Below are 24,262 nucleotides of genomic sequence, written 5' to 3'. Positions count from 1 at the left end.
TACAAGTTAAGACAATTTAAACAGTGACATTAGGAGTGAGGTCCCTGCTTGCAAGCTTACAATCTACAAACAGATGATTATCGGTGGTGCCGGATGTCGGACCCTGACCAATCAGACTTTGATGACCTATCCTATGAATAGGTCAGCAGTGACAAAGTAGTGGACAACCTCTTTAAGTAAGCTGACATCCCCATATATACCACATGAGCCCGCACATAGCCCCCCTATATACCGTATAAGCTTACACACAGCCCCTTTTATATAGTGTGAGCCTCCACACAGTCTTTCACATACATTATAAGCCTCTACATAGCCCCTATATACAGTGTGAGCACCCACATAGCCCTCTACATACAGTATAAGCCCCTGCATAGCCCCCTATGTACTGTGTGAGCACCCACATAGCCTTCTACATACAGTATAAGCCCCTTCATATCCCCCTATGTACAGTGTGAGCACCCACATAGCCTTCTACATACAGTATACGCCCCTTCATATCTCCCTATGTACAGTGTGAGCACCCACATAGCCTTCTACATACAGTATAAGCCCCTACATAGCCCCTATATACAGTGTGAGCACCCACATAGCCTTTTACAGTAGTGTTTAAAATAATAGCAGTGTGTTCAAATACATGAGTTAATCACAAAATCTTTATACTAGTTTTTTATTTCCATGCATTGAGGCCATTGCACACTGTTTTCTAATTCAAAACATGAAGAGAAATGTACATAATTTTTACCTACTTTACAGAAAATAACAAAAAATGAACATTTGGCTTTTCTAAAAAAATAGCAGTGTCTGCATTTGTCTTTACAAACTCACAATATGTATCGTATATACTCAGATTTTCAGCCCATTTTTTTAAGCTGAAAAAGCCTCTCTTGGCTTTCGGCTTATACTCGAGTCATTGTCCCAGAGGGGCGGCGGGGGAGGGGGAGCGGCAGCTGTCACATCATACTCACCTGCTCCCGGCGAATCTCTGCATGTCCCTGCTTCTCCGATGGTCTCCAGGCGCCGGCAGCTCTTCCTGTGTTCAGCGGTCACGTGGTACCGCTCATCAAAGTAATGAATATGTATGCGACTCCACTCCCATAGGGTGGAGCGCATATTCATTACTTTAATGAGTGGTACCAGTGACAGCTGAACAAAGGAACTAGCTGACGGCGCTCGACAAAGACCATCAGAGAAGCAGGGACGTGCAAACCGCGCCGGGAGGGTGAGTATAACGGGGTATGGTGAGCCATACGATATTCACCTGTCCCCGTTCCACCGCCTCTCCGTCTTTCACATCCTCTGGCTGTGATGTTCAGGTCAGATGTCACGATGACATGTTTAATATGCACGCCGCCCTCTGCCTGAACAGTCACTGCAGAGACCCGGAAGACACAGCGGCGTGCGGTGGTGGAACGGGGATAGGTGAATATCGCAAGTGCCGATGTCCCGCCTGCTCAGGACAAGAGGTGAGTATGTAATTTTTTTTTTAATCGCAGCAGCAGCATATGGGGCGTAATATTCTATGGAGCATTTTATGGGACCATAATGTTTCTATGTAGCATACTATTTGGCCATAATCAACCTTTGTGCAGCGTTATATGGGGCAAATGTTTCTATGGAGCATCTTATGAGGCCATAATCAACCTTTGTGCAGCGTTATATGGGGCAAATGTTTCTATGGAGCATCTTATGAGGCCATAATCAACCTTTGTGCAGCATTATATGGAGCAAATGTTTCTATGGAGCATCTTATGGAGCCATAATCAACCTTTATGCAGCATTATATGGGGTACATTTTCTATGGAGCATCTTATGGGGCCATAATCAACCTTTATGCAGCATTGTATGGGGCAAATGTTTCTATGGAGCATCTTATGTGGCCATAATCAACCTTTGAGCAGCATTATATGGGGCAAATGTTTCTATGGAGCATCTTATGGGGCAATAATCAACCTTTGTGCAGTATTATAAGGGGCAAATGTTTCTATGGAGCATCTTATGGGGCCATAATCAACCTTTGTGCAGTATTATAAGGGGCAAATGTTTCTATGGAGCATCTTATGGGTCCAAAAGCAACCTTTGTGCAGCATTATATGGGGCATATTTTTGTATGAAGCATCTTATGGGGCCCATCATAAACTTTATGGAGCATTATATGGGGCTCCTGATTCAATATGGATATTCAAAAACACTTAACCTACTGATGTCTCAATTAATTTTACTTTTATTGGTATCTATTTTTATTTTTGAAATTTACCAGTAGCTGCTGCATTTTCCACCCTAGGCTTATACTCGAGTCATTACGTTTTTTTGTGGCAAAATTAAGGGTCTTTGCTTGTACTCGGGTCGGCTTATACTCGAGTATGTACGGTACTTGTTTTTTGTGGATTTAGCATTCTTGTGAATCACTAACCTAATATTTAGTTGCGTTCCCACAGTTTTTTTAGAACTGCTTCACATTTATGTTGCATAAAGTCAGCCAACTTCTGGCACCTGTGAACTATTATTCCAGCCCAGAATGCTTTGACTACATCCCACAATTTTTTGGCATTTGCTGGCTTTTTTTAACAGCATTTTTAATGTTACCTCACAAGTGTTCTATCAGGTTATGGTCCAGGGATTGTGGTGGCCACGCCATAACCTCAATTTTGCTGGTGTGTTTAGGATCGTTGTCTGCTTGAAACACCCAGTTCAAGGGCATATCCGCTTCCGCGTAAGACAACATGACATCTTCAAGTATTTTAATATATGCAAACTGGTCCATGATCCCTGGTATGCGGTAAATAGGTCCAGCACCATAGTTAGAGAAACGAGCCGATAATCATGATGCTTGCACCACCATGCTTCACTAGCCTCACCGTGTACTGTGGCTTGAATGCAGAGTTTGGAGGTCATCTGACGAACTGTATGCGGCCCTTGGAGCCAAAAAGAACAATTTTACTTTCTTCAGTCTACAAAATGTTTCTCCATTTCTCCAGTTGATGTGTTCTATGGCAAATTGTATCAGCTTCAGTATATATCTTTTTTTAACAGTGGGCCTTTGCGGGGACTTCATGCTAAGAGATCAGCGTGTTAACTCTAGTGAACTTGCCTCTGCAACGAGGTCACTGCGGTTCAGCCCGGCTGGGAACACATCCTGAGTGACCAGCAGTAACCTCAATGACGTCACAGCTAGTCACTGATGCTGCCTTTTCTGGGCGGCTGCGGGCTGCTATTTTTAGGCTGAGTGGGGCCAATATCCATGGCCCCTTACCCTCCTGAGAATACCAGTCCCCAGTTGTCTGCTTTAGCATGGCTGGTTGTCAAAAATGAGGGGACCTCACGCCGTTTTTTAAAAATTATTTATTGAAATAATAAAAAAATACTGCATGGGGACCCCTCTTTTCTTGATAACCAGCATTGTTAACGCTGATAGCTGAGGGTTGCAGCCCCAAGCTGTGAGTTTTGCCTGGCTGGTTATCAAAAATACAGGGGAACCCACGTCGTTTTTTTTCCTATTTATTTATTTACAGTGCAGGAGCCGGCTGATGAATACTCCTATTTCCCACTCCTGCTTTCATTGTTACTAGAGGCAGCAGGCATCGGATGATGGGAGCAGTAGTCTCATCAGCTGACACCAGTGACCAGAGGTAAACTTTTTACCTCCGATCACAGCTGCGGGCTCATGCTGTCATTTGTCAGCGTGGAAACCGCAAATGTCTGACCAGTGGTGATGATTTTACCGCCGATCAGAAGCGGTGTTTGCGACAAACATCGGTGGTCGGAGGGCCAAACCTGAACAGTAACACAGACTTCCTGGTAAAGTCCATGTTTGGTGTCCATGGCCAGTTGGTGTTTGGAACGCCGAACTTTACTGTTCGGGTTTGCCAATCTCTATTGGCTGAGCCTTTGCCATTTTGGCTCTTCTTCCATCCATTCGAATGGTAGTCTTCCATTTTCTTAGATGTCCCTCTGGTTTGGCTTTCCATTTTAAAGCATTGGAGATCATCTTAGGTGAACAGACTCTCATTGTCTGCACTCCTTTATAAGTTTTACCCTCTCCAATGAACGTTTTAGTCAAAGTACGCTGTTGTTCTGAAAAATGACTCGAACGACCCATATTTCTCAGGCTTTCAAGGAGAAATGCATGTACAACATGTCCTGACTTCACCCTTAAATAATGACCACCTGATTCACACCTGTTTCTTCACAGAATGATGGACCTCACTAATTGAACTCTACACTGCTATTATTTTGAACACATCCCCTTTCAATTAATTATTCTAATAGACAGACTCGAAAACATGCAGATTATGAATGCTGAGTCTGTTGATTTATTTAGAATCTGCTGCACCAACTGGTAAATTATTTGACATGTGGCATTATAATTTATACCAAAAACATTGATTAATCTGGTTAGGTATATTGGACTGCTATTATTCTGAACACTACTGTATATACAGTATGAACCCCACATAACCCCCTATATACAGTATGAACCCCCATATAGCCTTCTATATACAGTATGAGCCCCCACCTAGCCTTCTCAATAGAATATCAGCCCTCACATAGCCTCCTATATACAGTCTGATCCTGTGCATAGCCCCTTAGCTACAATATGAGTCCCCACATAGCCCCCTACATGCAGTATGAGTCCCCACATATCCCCTATATACATGCAAATATTTCATACTCGTATAAAAAAAAACAACAACACATGTCTGCACAGCAGATGCAACATAATGATGTCATTGCATCTGATGTCTCAGTCGCACATGCTGATTGCTGGAAGAAGGAGCCAAGACGCTATCCTCCACTACTATATTCACCGCTGTCTGCATCCTGAGGCTGTGGATAGTGGTAACATCTGGAAACGGGAGGCGACAGACAAACGGCAGCTGTGGGATTGGTGCGGACCGCAGGCTACTGTTTTCAGCCCTTTGGCTCTCTTGGTCTGCGGGCCATACTGTAAGAGCCATAGGGCCAGATGTGGCCCAGAGGATGCACTTTGCCCAGCTCTAGGTTAGAGACATTCTAGAGATATCAGTCAAAACTTTGATGATCCAAGATCAAGATGTACTAATAAAGCAAAAATGTATCATCTCATATAACTATAAACACATGGACACTAACCCAGCAACTAGTTATTTGGATTTATGAATTGGAATGTCCGTAATGTTTTATAGAATATGGGCAATTCATCTTGACGATTCTTGACTTTCATAGTCCAAGTATAGAAATTGTGAATGTCATCAAAAATATTTTAATTCTAGAGCTTCCCCCATTGAAGTACGGTAAATATTATTTCAATCATAGCTTCCTCCTCACCTTAGTTTCTGCAGGGTACAGCCTGGATGTTTGAGTCCCTCACATAGAAATTTTACTCCAGGGTCTCCAAGGAAATTACACGACAGGTCCATTTTTTTAAGAACGTGGTTTGTACTAATAACAGAACTTAGATCTTCACATGATGATGGAGTCAGTCGGCAACCAGCTAAACTGTGACAGGATGGAATATCATTGAATATTTTGAATATCGTAGAGTAGTTTTACTTGGTACAGTATGGTATCCCAAAAGTGATACAGTGTTTGTGGCAATAGAAAGTGCCCTATTTATACTGATAGCCCTCTAATTTCTGATTACTACATAATATGAAAAGTTCACCTCAACTCCTGCAGGGTACAACTCGGATGTCTGAGTCCCTCACACAGATATTTTACTCCTGAAGGAAGCAATGCTTTCCATGTTAAGCACAATTTAGTCAAAGACTGGCTTCTTACAAGGATGTGTAGATCATTGCATAATGGTGTTGGCAGAAAAGATTCATTAAACCTGGAAAAAAGCATAATTTTCTCTTTACTTGAATGTTAAAAGGGTAATCCCACCCTATCAATGGCAGTTGATCTGGAAAAATTCAGCCAAGACTTCTACCTATTAGGCCAGAGTCACACTACCGTATAATACGGACAAGTGCTATAAAAAAATCGCATAGCACTCGGCCTAATGTTAATCTATGGGGCAGCACCCATCATCTGTTTTTTTCTCAGCCGTATTATACGTGCGAGTGAAATCGCAGCATGCTGTGATTTGTACTGTATATCGGCCGAGACTGTCCAATGAAAGTCTATGGGTGCGAGAAAAACTCGCACACCACAAGGACCATCAGTGTGACTTGCCAGAAATATGCACCGTGTCCTTTTGAAAAGCCGGCAATTCAGTGCGGTGTAATGTAAAATCACACTGACAGGGTAAAATAGAATAGATAAAATAAATGTATACACATAGTATAGATATATTCAGTATATATATATATATATATATGTGTCATTGACACATATATATATTTATATTTCATAGAGAGTTAGGTAGCAGAATAGCCGATAATTCAATTGTCGGCTTTTGTAAAATCATTGCAGAAGCAGATAGGATATTACAAATGGTTTACATACAGTAAAACATTGCATATCAGTTAGACTTATATATGTCCCTGACTAATAATGTTAATACTATGTGTGTGTTAAATTTTGGAGATGTAGGTGTTAAATTAACGAATTTATTCATGGAAAAAAATTGCAAAACTTTCCCTTGCTACAGAGTTCATGTCCAGTCAGGCGAGGAGGCTGCACAGGCAGCTTTTCACTCATTACACAGTGGTTTACAGTTGGGGCGGTAGCATTAGCACGGCTCCTGGTTGTAAACTATTTAACCCATTGAGATGAATTGCAGCATGGGACTTGACTGTACGGTGGACAGGTATGGGATATTGTTGCTTTTTTATTTTGAATTTTTTACGGGAGAACGAGGGCTTTGCTTGGATTGAGAGTGTAATAAAGATGGAAAAGCTGTGTGTTTTATTATTTCATTAAAATACTTTATTTTTAATGTATGTGTATTTTTTTTTACCCTTTCATACTATTGGATTAATAATGGATAGGTGTCTTATTGAAACCTTTCCATTATTAACTTACAATAGCAAGGTGACATTAACCCCTTATTACCTCATATGCCACCGCTACAGGGCAATGGGACAGGCTAAGTGCCAGAATTGGTGCATCTTATAGATGAGCCTTTTCTGGGGTGGCTGGGTGCTGGTATTTTTAGCCAGGGCTGTCAATATCCATGGCCCCTTCCTAGGCTATGGCCCACAGCAGTTTGCGTAGCCTTTCTGGCTATTAATTATAGGGGGACCCCACGCCATTTTTTGGGGGGGTACCCCTATTAGAAAAGCAAGTAAAGGCTAAATATACAGCTGGGGGCTGATATTCATAGACTGGGCAGATCCATGGGTATTAATCCCATCCCAGACTACAAATTTCGGCCCCGGCCGTTGGCTTTCCCTCTCTGGCGAAGAAAATTGCGCGGAAGACCACGCAATTTTTTTCGCTTGTAGGATGGAACTTGTGGAGCCAATAAATAGGCTTCCACATTATTTATTCATGATTTTCTGGGCCTGGGATCCATTATATGTCAATTTTGCAAGCCGGCAAGAAAATCTTGCCATACGGATGCCATATGGATGTCACAACGGATGTCACACAGATGCTTAGATGTGAGAAAATTGCATCCCCGCATTGCACACGGATGACATAGGGATAACCATACAGAGAACATTTGTGCGATTCTTGGCAGACAAAACCGGACAGATTTTTTATACATTGTGTCTGACTCCAGCCTTATACTTACAGTGGCTTGCAAAAGTATTTACCCCCTTGACATTTTTCGTGTTTTGCTATCTCACTACCTGGAATTTCACTGCTTTTATTGAGGGTTTACATCAGTTTATTTAACTCCTTTACCCCCGAGAGTGGTTTGCATGTTAATGACCAAGCCAATTTTTACAATTGTGACCACTGTCCCTTTATGAGGTAATAACTCTGGAACGCTTCAATGGATCCCAGTGATTCTGGCAATGTTTTTTCGTGACATATTGTACTTCATGTTAGTGGTAACATTTCTTTGATTTGACTTGCGATTATTTGTGAAAAAAATGTAAATTTCGCAGAAAAATTTCAAATTTTGCAATTTTCCAAATTTTTATTTTCATGCCCTTAAATCACAGAGCTATGTCACACAAAATACTTAATAAGTAACATTTCCTACATATCTACTTTACATCAGCACAGTTTTGGAACTCCAAATTTTTTTTGTTAGGAAGTTATAAGGGTTAAAAGTTAAACAGCGATTTCTCATTTTTACAACACCATTTTTTTTTTAGGGACCACATCACATTTGAAGTCATTTTGAGGGGTCTATATAATAGAAAATACCCAAAAGTGACACCATTCTAAAAACTGCACCCCTCAAGGTGATCAGCACTACATTCAAGATGTTTATTAACCCTTTAGGTGCTTCACAGGAATTTTTGGAATGTTTAACAAAAATTAACATTTAACTTTTTTTCTCAAAAAATTTAATACAGACTAAAAAATTTTTATTTTACCAAGGGTAACAGGAGAAATTGGACCTCAAACGTTGTTGTGCAATTTCTCCTTAGGATGCTGATACCCAATATGTGCAGGTAAACTACGGTTTGGGCGAATGGCAGAGCTCGGAAGGGAAGGAGCGCTATTTGACTTTTCAATACAAAATTGGCTGGAATTGAGATGGGATGCCATGTTGCGTTTGGAGAGCCCCTGATGTGCCTAAACAGTGGAAACCCCCCACAAGTGACACCATTTTGGAAGCTAGACCCCCTAAGGAACTTATGTGTGGTGAGCACTTTGATTCTCCAAATGCTTCAAAGAAGAAATTGGATCCCCAAAGTTATTGTGCAATTTGTCCTGTGTACGATGATACCCAATATGTTGGGATTAACCACTGTTTGGGCGCATGTTAGAGCTCAGAAAGGAAGGAGCGCCAGATTTTACTGTTATGGTTTGCAGGTGCCATGACCCACTGGGAGAACCCATGAGGTGCAAATACAGCAGAACCCCCTATAAGTGATCCCATTTTACGAACTACACTTCTCAATTAATTCATCTAGGGGTGCAGTGATCATATTGGTACCATGGGTGTGTCACAGAATTTTATACCATTGGGCAGTGAGGGCAAAATAACTACATTTTTGCCACCCAAATTTTGTTTTAGCCAAACATTTTACATTTTCACACAAGAAGTGGGTAAAAATGGCAACTAAATTTGTTCTACAATTTTTACTGAATGTGGCAATACCCCATATGTGGCTGTACAGTGCTACTTAGCCATTCGGAGAGACTTGGGAGGAACGGAGCGCTATTTGCCTATTCAAATGAATGGGTCTGTGCACATGTCAGTGTGTTTCCACGGACCACGTGTCTGTGGGCAAAATACGCTGACCTGTCCATTTTTTTAATGTCTGCATGGGCCATAAAAGATTCCGCACACGTGCATACACATAACACACATGGATGTTATCCATGTGACACGCATCGGCGCCGGGGAAGAAGCGTTACAGTAAGCGCTGTTCCCCGGCGCCGGGTGCTGAATACGGCACTCCTCATTCTTGCCTGCTCTGCCGGAGAGCAGCGTAAGCAGGGGAGAATGATGAGAGCTACATTTAAGTAATAAAAAAGACAACAGGTGGCGGCTGCTGCTAATATTACTCCCATCAGCCTATCCCTGCTGCTGCTAATAACAGTGAAAGCAGGAGCGTCGGATGGGAGTATTCATCTGCTCCTGCACTGTACATAAATACGGTAATTAAAGAAAAACGGCGTGGGTTCTCCCCTATTTTTAATAATCTGCCAGACCAAAAGTCACAGCTGGGGGATGCAGCCCTCAGCTGTCAGCAAGGTTGGATACCAAGAATAGAGGGGTACCCACGCCATATTTCACAGTTGGGGGCTGGTATTCTCAGGCTGGTAAGGGGCCATGGATATTGACCCCCCAGCCTAAGAATAGCAGCCTGCAGCTTCCCAGAAAAGGCTCATCTATTAGATGCACCAATTCTGGCGCTTTGCCCAGCTCTTCCCACTTGCCCTATAGTGTGTGCCAAGTGGGGTAATAGTTGTGGGGTTGATGTCACCGGTGACATCAAGCCCACGGCTTAGTGATGGAGAGGCATCTATAAGACACCTAGCCATTACTAATCCTATAGTTGTAATCTAATATATAAATTTGAGTGTATGTATGTGTGTGTATATGTATCGAGCCACACCCACCCTGCATAGCAGACACAGGCCACATCTAGCTCCATCCTGTCTAGAATCGAGTTGCTTCTGTGAGGCATGATGTCCAGGGAAAGGGAGGAGCCTCATGGATAGAGATGTAAGGGGCAAAATGAGAGATGTCAGGGAAAATGAGAGAAGTGAGGTGCTGCTGCAGTATGAGGCTGTGTATAGAGAAGAGTGAAGCGCTGCAGGTGGAGGCTGTGTATAAGGCCAAATTCACACTTTTAGTATTTGGTCAGTATTTTACCTCAGTATGTATAAGCCAAAACCACGAGTGGGAGAAAAATACAGAAGTGATAACATATTTCTAAAAAACTTTTCCTCTAATTGTTTTACGCCAAGTTTTAGCTTATAAATACTGAGGTAAAAATACTGACCAAATAACGTGTGAACGAGGTCTAATCCAGGAGGAGATGACACACAGGCATATACTATATACAGCGGAGATGACACACAGGTATATACTATATACAGGAGGAGATGACTTATAGGTATCTACTATATAATTGTCTAAGGGTCACTTCCGTCTTTCTGTCTGTCTTTCTGTCTGTCTGTAACGGAAATCCCAAGTCGCTGATTGGTCGTGGCAAAACGGCCACGACCAATCAGCGACGAGCACAGTCCGGCGGCAAAATGGCCGCTCCCTACTCCTCTGCCGTCAGTGCCCGCTCCATACTCCCCTCCAGTCAGCGCTCACACAGGGTTAATGGCAGCATTAACGGACCGCGTTATGCCGCGGTGTAACGCACTCCGTTAACGCTGCTATTAACCCTGTGTCACCAACTTTTGCCTATGCAGCATCAATAGTAAAAAGATCTAATGTTAAAAATAATAAAAAAAATAAAAAAATCATTATATTCTCACCTTTTGTCGCCTTTCCCGCTCCTCGCAACACTCCGGTGACCGGTCCATGCATTGCAGTCTCGCGGGACCGCTACATCATCATCTCGTGAGACCGCAATGCACTCTTGGAACCGGAGCGTCACGAGGAGAATCGGTAAATGCCTGGGCTGGATTCAGGGGCCGACGGAAGGTGAGTATATAACTATTTTTTATTTTAATTCTTTTTTTTTTTAGGGCATATGGTGCCCACATTGCTATATACTACGTGGGCTGTATTATATACTACGTGGGCTGTGCTATAAACTACGTCTCTGTGCTATATACTATGCGGGCTGTGCTATATACTACGTGGCTATGGTATATATTACGTGGCTGGCCAATATACTACATCGCTATACTCTATACTACATGACCCGTGTTATATACTGCATGGGCAGTGTTATATACTACGTCTCTGTGCCACATACTATGTGGCTGTGCTATATACTACGTGGCTGTGCAATATATTACGTAGCTGTGCAATATATTACGTGGCTGGGCAATGTACTACATGTCTGTGCTATATACTACGTGTCTGTGCTATATACTACGTGGCTGGGCAATATACTACGTGGCAGGGCAATATACTACGTGGCTGGGCAATATACTACATGGCTGGGCAATATACTACGTGGCTGGGCAATATACTACGTGGCTGTGCTATATACTGCTTGTCTGTGCTATATACTACGTGGCTGGGCAATATACTACGTGGCTAGGCAATATACTACGTGTCTGTGCTATTTACGTGGGCTGTGCTATATACTATGTGGCTGTGCTATATACTACCTGGCTGTGCTATATACTACATGGGCTGTGTTATATACTACGTGGCTGTGCTATATACTACATGGCTATGCTATATACTACGTGGCTGTGCTATATACTACATGGCTGTGTTATATACTATGTGAGCTGTATACTACTTGGCTGTGCTATATTTCTCTGCTGTATCTGTGCATCATGAATCGTGGTATGTGTTAAAGAGGGGGGCCCACTGAGACTCTTTCGCCTGGGGCCCTCAAAAACCTGGAGCCGGCCCTCGCTTCACTGATTGGTCATGCCCGGCCACAAACAATCAGCGACAGGCGCAGTCCGCCCGCGAATTGGCGTGGAATTTGAACCACGCTTCGCTAATTGGTCGCAGCCGGCCGAATCCTGTGTATAAATTGCATTATTCTGAAAACTTCATAAATAAACTACATACATATTCTAGAATACCCAATGCATACTACATACAGGAGGAGATGACATACGGTATATATTATATACAGGAGGAGATGACATACAAGTATATACTATATACAGGAGCAGATGACACACAGGTACATACTAAATACAGGAGCAGATGACACACAGGTACATATAAATACAGGAGCAGATGACATACAGGTGTATATACTATATACAGGGGAAATGACATACAGTTATATACTATATGCAGGAGCAGATGACATACAGGTACAGTATATACTATATATAGGAGGATATGACATACAGGTATATACTAAATACAGGAGGTGATGATATACAGGTATATACAGGGGAGATGACATACAGGTATATACTATATACAGGAGGAGATGACATAAAGGTATATACTATATACAGGAGATGACATACAGGTATATACTGAGGGGAAAATGACAGGTGTGAGGTCAAAATGACAAGTGTTAGGGGGGAAAATGAGAGGGGTGAAGGGGAAAATGACAGGAGTGAGGGGGAAATGAGAGATGTAAGGGGGAAAATGAGAGGCATGATGGGAAAATGAGAGAAGTGAGGTGCTATAACTAACAATAATAATCTTTATTTTTTATATAGCGCTAACATATTCCGCAGCGCTTTACAGTTTGCACACATTATCTAACCACAGTTAGTTACTATACCCGGGCAATGCGGGCTCTTCAGCTAGTGTTAAATAAAGACACAGGCAGAATAAAGTATTTTATTTGAAAAAAATGACACAGACATCTTTTATTATTCTTAATTAAACCATACTTACTGCAACGCCTAATCCAAGCGAAGCCCTTGATCTCCTGTAATAAAAGTAAAATAAAAAAGCAACAATATACCCATACCTGTCTGTCATTGTGTCCCATGCTGTAATCCATATCTGCGGGATATACAGTTTTGAACCTGGACTGTGCTAACATGTGACCGTCTCGGCTGAAAACACTGGTCAACGCAATTTTTCTGGCAAAAGGTTTTAAAACATATTTTAAGTCAATTTTGGCTGCTGATTACGAATATGAACTCTGATTTTGGCTATCACATCAGGATTTCGAGATATTTTCAATTTTTGATGAAAATTACTCCTAATGTTTTATGATAAAAACACATGATTTTCGGTACTACATCTTATATATAATTGTCTAAGGGTCACTTCCATCTGTATGTCCTTCTGTCATGGTTATTCATTCGCTGATTGGTCTCGCCAGCTGCCTGTCATGGCTGCAGCGACCAATCAGCGACGGGCACAGTCCGGAAGAAAATGGCCGCTCCTTACTCCCCGCAGTCAGTGCCTGTCGCCCGCATACTCCCCTCCGGTCACCGCTAACACAGGTAACTCCGCTATTAACCCTGTGTGTCCCCAACTTTTTACTATTGACAATGCCTATGCGGCATCAATAGTAAAAAATATAATGTTAAAAATAATAATAAAAAAAAAAAACCTGCTATACTCACCCTCCGTTGCAGCTTGCGCCGGCCGCCATCTTCCGTTGCAGGTTCCGGTGGCAGAAGGACCTGTCATGACGTCACGGTCATGTGACCGCGACGTCATCACAGACCCTGCGCGCCTGCGCGACAAGGACCTGCCATGACGTCACGGTCACGTGACCATGTCGTCATCACAGGCCCTGCGCGCTTGCGCTACAAAGACCTGCCATGACGTCACGGTCATGTTACCGCGACGTCATCACAGGTCCTGCGCTAATACCAACCCTGGGACCGGAACCTGCCGTGGACTACAAGGGCTCCCTCGGAAAGGTGATTATATGTTTATTTTTTATTTTTTCACCTGTGACAAACCTGGCTGGGCAATATACTACGTGACTAACCAATATACTACGTGGCTCTGTGCTGTATACTACTTCGCTGTGCAATATACTACGTGGCTCTGTGCTGTATACTACTTTGCTGTGCAATATACTACATGGCTCTGTGCTGTATACTACGTCACTGGGCAATATACTACATAACTGGGCAATAAACTGCGTGGCTGGGCAATATACTACGTGGCTCTGTGCTGTATACTACGTCACTGGGCAATATACTACGTGACTGGGCAATATACTACGTCACTGGGCAATATAATACGTGGCTGCGCAATATACTACGTAACTGGGCAATATACTACGTGGCTGTCCAATATATTACGTCACTTGGCAATATACTACGTGACTGGGCAATATACTACGTGGGCTGTGCAATATACTACATAGCTCGGCAATATACTACATAACTGGGCAATATACTACGTGGCTGCGCAATATACTACGTCACTAGGCAATATACTACGTAACTGGGCAATATACTACGTGGCTGGGCAATATACTACGTGACTGGGCAATATACTACGTGGCTGGGCAATATACTACGTGGCTGGGCAATATACTACGTCGCTGGGCAATATACTACGTAACTGGGCAATATACTACGTGGGCTGTGCAATATACTACATGGACATGCATATTCTAGAATACCCGATGCGTTAGAATCGGGCCGCCATCTAGTTTTGTATATTTTTAATCAAGGAATAACAAAGATTACAAAGTCTATGTACAGCAAATCAAATATACTTACAGAATTAAACTACAAAATGTAAAAACACATACAGTTAGGTCCATATATATTTGGACAGAGACAACATTTTTCTAATTTTGGTTATAGACATTACCACAATAAATTTTAAACAAAACATTGCAGATGCAGTTAAAGTTCAGACTTTCAGCTTTTATTTGAGGGTATCCACATTAAAAATGGATGAAGAGTATTGTATTTCCATGTTGAATTCTATGTCTTTAGCCTTATGTTTACCTTGATTGAGAGGCACTTTGCCTTTAACTTGCAAACTGGATCGCTAAAATAGTTATCGTCTTTAATAGTGGGCTTCTGTATTACCGGAAAGGGAGAGGTAATTCCGTGTACCTATGTTTGCATGTTGATATGCTAATGTTGAAAATGTTTAATTGAAAATGTTTAATAAATACAGTTTGGAAAAAAAAAAAAATGGATGAAGGGTTTAGGAGTTTCAGCTCCTTAACATGTGCCACCCTGTTTTTAAAGGGACCAAAAGTAATTGGACAGATTCAATAATTGTAACTAAAATGTTCATTTCTAGTACTTGGTTGAAAACCCTTTGTTGGCAATGACTGCCTGAAGTCTTGAACTCATGGACATCACCAGACGCTGTGTTTCCTCCTTTTTGATGCTCTGTCAGGCCTTCACTGTGGTGGTTTTCAGTTGCGGTTTGTTTGTGGGCCTTTCTGTCTGAAGATTAGTCTTTAACAAGTTAAATGCATGCTCAATTGGGTTGAGATCAGGTGACTAACTTGGCCATTCAAGAATATTCCACTTCTTTGCTTTAATAAACTCCTGGGTTGCTTTGGCTTTATGTTTTGGGTCATTGTACATCTGTAGTATGAAACGACGAACAATCAGTTTGGCTGCATTTGGCTGGATCTGAGCACACAGTATGGCTCTGAATACCTCTGAATTCATTCGGCTGCTTCTGTCCTGTGTCACATCATCAATAAACACTAGTGACCCAGTGCCATTGGCAGCCATGCATGCCCACGCCATCACACTGCCTCCACCGTGTTTTACAGATGATGTGTATGCTTTGGATCATGAGCTGTACCACGCCTTCGCCGTACTTTTCTCTTTCCATCATTCTGGTAGAGGTTGATCTTGGTTTCATCTGTCCAAAGAATGTTCTTCCAGAACTGTGCTGGCTTTTTTAGATGTTTTTTAGCAAAGTCCAGTCTAGCCTTTTTATTCTTGATGCTTATGAGTGGCTTGCACCTTGCAGTAAACCCTCTGTATTTACTTTCATGCAGTCTTCTCTTTATGGTAGATCTGGATATTGATACACCGACCTCCTGGAGAGTGTTGGTCACTTGGTTGGCTGTTGTGAAGGGGTTTCTCTTCACCATGGAGATTATTCTGTGATCATCCACCACTGTTGTCTGTTGGCGCCCAGGTCTTTTTGCATTGATGAGTTCACCAGTGCTTTCTTTCCTTCTCAGGATGTACCAAACTGTACATTTTGCCACTCCTAATGTTGTAGCAAATTCTCGGATGGGTTTTTTCTGTTTTTCCGCAGCATAAGGATGGCTTGTTTCACCTGCATGGAGAGCTCCTTTGACCGCATGTTTACTTCACAGCAAAACCTTCCAAATGCAAGCACCATTCCTGAAATCAATTCCAGGCCTTTTATCTGCTTAATTGAGAACTACATAACCAAGGGATTGCACACACCTGTCCATGAAATAGCCTTGGAGTCAATTGTCCAATTACTTTTGGTCCCTTTAAAAACAGGGTGGCACATGTTAAGGAGCTGAAACTCCCAAACCCTTCGTCTAGTTTTAATGTGGATACCCTCAAATGAAAGCTGAAAGTCTGAACTTCAACTGCATCTGAATTGTTTTTTTTAAAATTCATTGTGGTAATGTCTATAACCAAAATTAGAAAAATGTTGTCTATGTCCAAATATACAGTTAGGTCCATATATATTTGGACAGAGAAAACATTTGTCTAATTTTGGTTCTAGACATTACCACAATGAATTTTAAACAAAACAATTCAGGTGCAGTTGAAATTCAGACTTTCAGCTTTCATTTGAGGGTATCCAAATTAAAATTGGATGAAGAGTTTAGGAGTTTCAGCTCCTTAACAAGTGCCACCCTGTTTTTAAAGGGACCAAAAGTAATTGGACAATTGACTCCATAGCTATTTCATGGAAAGGTGTGGGCAATCCCTTCGTTATGTCATTCTCAATTAAGCAGATAAAAGGCCTGGAGTTGATTTGAGGTGTGGTGCTTGCATTTGGAAGGTTTTGCTGTGAAGTAAACATGCAGTCAGAGGAGCTCTCCATGCAGTTGAAACAAGCCATCCTTAAGCTGCGAAAACAGAAAAAACCCATCCGAGAAATTGCTACAATATTAGGAGTGGCAAAATCTACAGTTTGGTACATCCTGAGAAAGAAAGAAAGCACCGGTGAACTCATCAATGCAAAAAGACCTGGGCACCCACGGAAGATAACAGTGGTGGATGATCGCAGAATAATCTCCATGGTGAAGAGAAACCCCTTCACAACAGCCAACCAAGTGAACAACACTCTCCAGGAGGTAGGCGTATCAATATTCAAATCTACCATAAAGAGAAAACTGCATGAAAGTAAATACAGAGGGTTCACTGCACGGTGCACACCACTCATAAGCATCAAGAATTAAAAGGCTAGACTGGACTTTGCTAAAAAACATCTAAAAAAGACAGCACAGTTCTGGAAGAACATTCTTTGGACAGATGAAACCAAGATCAACGTCTACCAGAATGATGGAAAGAGGAAAGTATGGCGAAGGCGTGGTACAGCTCATGATCCAAAGCATGCCCCATCATCTGTAAAACACGGCGGAGGCAGTGTGATGGCATGGGCATCCATGGCTGCCAGTGGCACTGGGTCACTAGTGTTTATTGATGATGTGACACAGGACAGAAGCAGCCAAATGAATTCTGAGGTATTCAGAGACATATTGTGTGCTCAGATCCAGCCAAGTGCAGCAAAACTGATTGTCCATTTGTAGTATGAAACGACGACCAATGACCCAAAACATAAAGCCAAAGCAACCCAGGAGTTTATTAAAGCAAAGAAGTGGAATATTCTTGAATGGCCAAGTCAGTCACCTGATCTCAACCCAATTGAGCATGCATTTCACTTGTTAAAGACTAAACTTCAGACAGAAAGGCCCACAAACAAATAGCAACTGAAAACTACCGCAGTGAAGGCCTGGCAGAGCATCAAAAAGGGGGAAACACTGCGTCTGGTGATGTCCATGAGTTCAAGACTTCAGGCAGTTATTGCCAACAAAGGGTTTTCAACCAAGTACTAAAAATGAACATTTTATTTAAAATTATTGAATCTGTCCAATTACTTTTGGCCCTTTTAAAAACAGGGTGGCACATGTTAAGGAGCTGAAACTTCTAAACCCTTCATCCAATTTTAATGTGGATGCCCTCAAATGAAAGCTGAAAGTTTGAACTTCAACTGCATCTGAATTGTTTTGCTTAAAATGTATTGTGGTAAGGACTATAACCAAAATTAGAAAAATGATGTTTCTGTCCAAATATATATGGACCTAACTGTATATGGACCTAACTGTATATATGGCACACAGATGAATGACAAATGTCAGTTTTTATTTTCTTGGCTGATCTATGATGTACAGCTTCTGGGTTGTCTCTCATCAAGCTCCAGCAATAGTCAGCCATCATATGTGAGTCCCACCGGCCTTGATACCGTTCTTCCATTGTTTTAATGTCCTGATGAAAACGCTCCCATTGTTCCTCGCTCACATCCCCAAGGTTCTCTGGAAAAAAGTCCAAATGGCTGTGTAAATAGTGAATCTTGATACTCATTCTGCATCCAAGATTTCGCAGACTCATTAGTAGCTCTTTCACAATCTCTTCATAGTTGTCTGCTTTCTTTTTCCTTAGAAAATTCTGCACCACATTACAAAATGCATTCCAAGCTCTTTCTTCTGTCTCATTCATTGATGTGATAAAATTTGGGTCTCTCATAAGTGTTTTTATTTGAGGTCCATCAAATATTCCAGCCTTTTTCTTCTCTTCACTAAGACCAGGAAAAGTTGAACATATATAGTTAAAGCATTCTCCACTGTGATTGAGAGCTTTGACGAACTGCTTCATCAATCCAAGTTTTATGTGTAAGGGAGGAAAGACAATGTCCTTCCTATCCACTAGAGGATCATGGATGACATTCTTATTGCCAGATGCCAAACTCTGTCGCTGAGGCCATTCAGTTTTCACCCAATGCTCTGCTGTAGCTCTACTGTCCCAGTAGCACAGAAAACAAGGGTGTTATCATAACAAATGGGAATTATGCATGTTCAAAGAAAACAAAGATATTCTCACATTTATTGGGAGACTAAATGAAAACTAAATTTACCTTAGTGAACCGTATAAACCAGCACTTTTCATACACTACTTATATTTATCATGGAATTCATGAAAATGGGCTATATACCTATAGCGCAAAATTGTGATGTGATAGAGAAATTATAAGATCAGATTTGAATTCAGCACCCTCAAATTAGTCTAAAACTGTTTTTAAAGCCCATGCCAGAATTTTTTTTTTTTTTATGTAGACCAGTGAAATCATTGGTGAATAAGCTGCTTGGCTGCAGAGCTTCCGTGACCGTGGGTGGCATCATACAGGTTGCCATGATGGCCCTAGAAGGGGAGGCGAGGAGTTCCATTATGCTCTGCCCCCCCCAAGAAAGGGACACTTTTGACAAGGTGCTGAAAATACTGGAGGAAATGCACAGAGATCTCACAGATGTCGGAGAATTGCGCATGCGCTTATTTAGCTGTGTGCAAAGGGAGGGAGGGATCGTGGCCCACTTTATGAACGCGCTGCAGGAGATCCACGCTGCACTTATCACGTGAGATGGCGTAGGTGTAGGGCCTCCTGACATAGTACTGCGGGATCAGCTGGTGGCAGGCTTGAGAGATACGCTGTTGAAACAGGCCTTACGGGAGCGCTTGCGGGTATAGAGCCTAGCTTAACCTTTATAAAGACTGGGGGTGAAGCGCGCACACGGGAGCAAAAGCAGGGGGTAACGGTCCCAACGGGGAAGGTTCGGTGTGGGGAGGTATCCCTATCAATGGCCACTGTACCAAGTTGGGTGGAAGAACTGCATAAAAAGATCTGGGACAGAAAAGAAGAATTGTCTGATGCAAAAAAGAAACCTTTAGCACCAGCGAGGGGGTAGAGTTAATCTTAAGCCCCGTCGGGAAATGATAACGTCTCTCAGGGAAGAACTGCCTACCTGTTATAACTAAATATAAAAATCGAACAGCATGTTATATTTTTATGGGCCAACTTCCCCATTTTATGGGCCTACTTCCCCTTTGAGAAAGCGGGCACGCGAAACGTGCGTCAGGGGTTGCGGGGAGATTGTCTCCAGGTCTGGACTTACAATGGGTAAGCATTAAACTTAATGTAGCGCTCTATTTTGGGGCAGCAATATGGGTGCCGGTACTATTTAGTGATATGCATGTGTTATTGGACATTACCATGTTAATGTCAGTTTGCACCTGAGTGCTGCTCTCCTTGCTTACCCATGTCATACTACTGACCTGTCACTTTCTCCTCAGTGTACTGGCTCTGTATCCTCCTCATGGTATTTTGATTGATTTTCTTATTTAAGGTCACATATGTTTGTCTGTAAATTGATTTAATAAAATCATTTTCTTTTATTTTTGGTAGTGTTTTTTCGTTTACTCCTTCTCTTTGTGTGTATATCTACCTGTTATAACTGTGGAGAAGTTGGACATTTGGCCCGGGGATGTGTACGACGGGGGTCACCCCTTCAACGACGTCTGTTAAACTAGGAGGCACCATGGCTGGGGGACGCCGCCCAGAGCCTGAGCAGTCAAGAAGGAGAATCAGAAGTCACTCAGGTCTAGTTTCTATGAATCCTCTGGTCTGGGCTGAGATGGATGGTCGGGCCGTACGCTGTTTGGTTGACACTGGCTTTCAAGTAACCACGATGCCAGAGACATACTTTAGACAACACTTCTCTGAGGTGATGCGGTCTGAATGGGGCCCAGTAATCAAGTTGACGGCTGCCAATCAGCTACCCATCCCAGTCTTTTCTCTTCTGTGTTTACCGTGGGAGACTCCAGCAATGGCCCTCATTGGACCTCATTATCATCAAATCCGCGGACGTATTTCTTAGACAGTGGCGCCCTTGCCCTCCCCCCAAAAAAGTGTTCCAGCAGTTTATTCGGGTGGCTCAGGCGCAAGTAACCTCGAGTGATGGAAATACTTTGAAAAAGGTGATTGTTCCAACCGCAGCTAACGTTGTTTTACCACCAGGTCAAACCGAGTTAACCCTGCCCATCGAGCCTGTACCCCTCTGGAAGGGGCTGAAGCTCAGATTGAGCCAGCTTTTATGGAGCAGCTACCTCCAGGGCTCCTTGTTGTGCGGACTCTAGCCACTGTCCATGACGTTAATGTGCCAGTGCGATGTGTCAACCTCGGGGATGATAGTCTCATGCTCCCGCCCAAGAGCAAACTAGCGCAAATTCTGGACATGCTGGAAGAGCTGATAAAATCAAAGGCTGTCCAGCAGACAGTGAAACAGGGAGACCCCTGGACAGTGGCCGTAGACGTGTCCTCTGAACCAGAACCCCAACAACTGCAAGAGGGACACCGAATTCTAGAGCAAATGCGGGCAGAACTAACAGAGCTCACACTGCAACAGGTGAAACAGATGGAGGCCCTGCTGGGGCGGTATCAGGATGTATTTGCCTGACTACGCCAAGGTTGCGGGATGCAGTAATGGACCAGAAGCAGAGCAAGGGTTAACGTATTTACTACTAACAGGTGTATACTCCACGCAGGGAGGAAGGTGGGGAAACAACGTATTAAGGTAAAAAGAGTACGCAGTTTGGGAGAAATGCAAGGTACTACAATAACAACAGTGCACAAGGTATAACTTATACGGTCCTGACGACGTCCAGTATGCAATGTCCACCGGTTAGGGAATGGCGCCAACAACGGTCAGCGTGTAGGGTGTCCGTTGTAGTCCTGGTGATGTCGATGAGCACAATCCTGGCGTCAGCAATTGGTCTCTGGTGTCTTTTGAGGGTTCGTTGGTCCGGGATCCAAAAAAGGGAGCATAGCACATTTCACAGAGATGCCAGAGCCTAATGTGGATCGACAGACATGCACCGGGGAGTCAGGGTACAGCTCACGGTAGCACCCCCAGTCTTTTTAAGCAATATGCATGCGGTACTCATAGGCCCGGAGCATTTGGCCTCTTGCTTTGTGGGAGCCAATGGGCACTCAGCACGTCTCTGGTCACAGTCTCTGTGAGTACGAGTATGAACGCTGCAGTGCCCCCAAGTGCAGTGGCAAAATCCATCAAGCGCTACAAAGAAACTGGCTCACATGAGGACCTCCCCAGGGAAGGAAGACCAAGAGTCACCTCTGCTTCTGATGATAAGTTTATCCGAGTCACCAGCCTCAGAAATCGCAGGCTAACAGCAGCACAGATTAGAGACCAGGTCAATGCCACACAGAGTTCTAGCAGCAGACACATCTCTACAACATCTGTTAAGAGGAGACTTTATGCAGCAGGCCTTCATGGTAAAATAGCTGCTAGGAAACCACTGTAAGGACAGGCAACAAGCAGGAGAGACTTGTTTGGGCTAAAGAACACAAGGAATGGACAGTAGACCAGTGGAAATCTGTGCTTTGGTCTGATGAGTCCAAATTTGAGATCTTTGGCTCCAACCACCGTGTCTTTGTGCGACGCAGAAAAGGTGAACGGATGGACTTTACATGCCTGGTTCCCACCATGAATGAAGCATGGAGGAGGAGGTGTGATGGTGTTGGGGTGCTTTGCTGGTGATACTGTTGGGGATTTATTCAAAATTGAAGGCATACTGAACCAGCATGGCTACCACAGCATCTTGCAGCGGCATGCTATTCCATCCGGTTTGCGTTTAGTTGGACCATCATTTATTTTTCAACAGGACAATGACCCTAAACACACCTCCAGGCTGTTTAAGGGCTATTTGACCAAGAGTGATGCGGTGCTACGCCAGATGACCTGGCATCCACAGTCACCAGCCCTGATCCCAATCGAGATGGTTTTGGGTGAGTTGGACCGCAGAGTGAAGGCAAAAGGGCCAACAAGTGCTAAGCATCTCTGGGAACTCCTTCAAGATTGTTGGAAGACCATTTCCGGTGATTACCTCTTGAAGCTCATCAAGAGAATGCCAAGAGTGTGCAAAGCAGTCATCAAAGCAAAAGGTGGCTACTTTGAAGAACCTAGAATATAAGACATCATTTCAGTTGATTCACACTTTTTTGTTAAGTATATAATTCCACATGTGTTAATTCATAGTTTTGATGCTTTCAGTGTGAATGTACAATTTTCATAGTCATGAAAATACAGAAAAATCTTAAAATGAGAAGGTGTGTCCAAACTTTTGGTCTGTACTGTGTATATATATATATACACTGTATAGACACTGCTCAAAAAAATAAAGGGAACACTAAAATACCACATCCTAACTATCACTGAATGAAATATTCCAGTTGTAAACTTTATTCATTACATAGTGGAATGTGTTGAGAACAATAAAACCTAAAAATTATCAACGTAAATCACAACTAATATCCCACGGCGGTCTGGAGTTGGAATGATGCTCAAAATCAAAGTGGAAAATCAAGTTACAGGCTGATCCAACTTCAGTGGTAATGCCTCTAGACAAGGAGATGATGCTCAGTAGTGTGTGTGGTCTCTACGTGCCTGTATGATCTCCCTACAATGCCTGGGCATGCTCCTTATGAGGCGGCTGATGGTCTTCTGAGGTATCTCCTCCCAGACCTGGACTAAAGCATCCGCCAACTCCTGGACAGTCTGTGGTGCAATGTGACGTTGGTGGATGGTGTGAGACGTGATGTCCCAGATGTGTTCAATTGTATTCAGGTCCGGGGAACGGGCGGACCAGTCCATAGCTTCAATGCCTTCATCTTGCAGGAACTGCTGACACACTCAGCCACATGAGGTCAGGCATTGTCCTGCATTAGGAGGAACCCAGGGCCAACCACACCAGCATATTGTCTCACAAAGGGTCTGAGGATCTCATCTCAGTACCTAATGGCAGTCAGGCTACCTCTGGCGAGCATATGGAGGGCTGTGCAGCCCTCCAAAGAAATGCCACCTTACACCATTACTGACCCACTGCCAAACTGGTCATGCTGAACGATATTGCAGGCAGCAGATTGCTCTCCACGGCGTCTCCAGACTCTGTCACATCTGTTATGACCTGGTGGTCAGGACAATAATGGACCTGGTGGTTAAGAGCACACGGAATGACCTGATAGTTACTGATAATAAGGACGAGCTCTGGGACGTGGGAACTCTGCTGACCGCAATCCCTAAACCTATCGAACACACTAGAAATAGCCGTGGATTGCGCCTAACGCTCCCTA

General features: G+C 43.0%; 1 protein-coding gene across 3 annotated transcripts in view; it reads right to left on the bottom strand.

The window, feature by feature from the left end:
* The window catches only part of LOC138665355 (NACHT, LRR and PYD domains-containing protein 3-like), a 205,238-nt gene that overhangs the window by 44,096 nt on the left and 136,880 nt on the right, over positions 1 to 24,262 (bottom strand). For 2 of the 3 annotated variants that reach the window (XM_069752756.1, XM_069752755.1), the window contains exons 6-7: positions 5,642 to 5,809; positions 5,305 to 5,475 (exon numbers count right to left, since the gene is read on the bottom strand). The exons of the other annotated variant lie outside the window; for it this stretch is intronic. In XM_069752756.1, the coding sequence (XP_069608857.1) occupies positions 5,305 to 5,475; positions 5,642 to 5,809 (339 nt within the window). The remainder of the gene's footprint in view (positions 1 to 5,304; positions 5,476 to 5,641; positions 5,810 to 24,262) is intronic. 3 annotated transcript variants of the gene reach the window in all.

Source organism: Ranitomeya imitator, chromosome 2 (genome assembly GCF_032444005.1).
Source record: "Ranitomeya imitator isolate aRanImi1 chromosome 2, aRanImi1.pri, whole genome shotgun sequence".
Lineage (NCBI taxonomy): Eukaryota > Metazoa > Chordata > Amphibia > Anura > Dendrobatidae > Ranitomeya > Ranitomeya imitator.
This window is presented reverse-complemented; position numbering and strand designations above follow the sequence as displayed.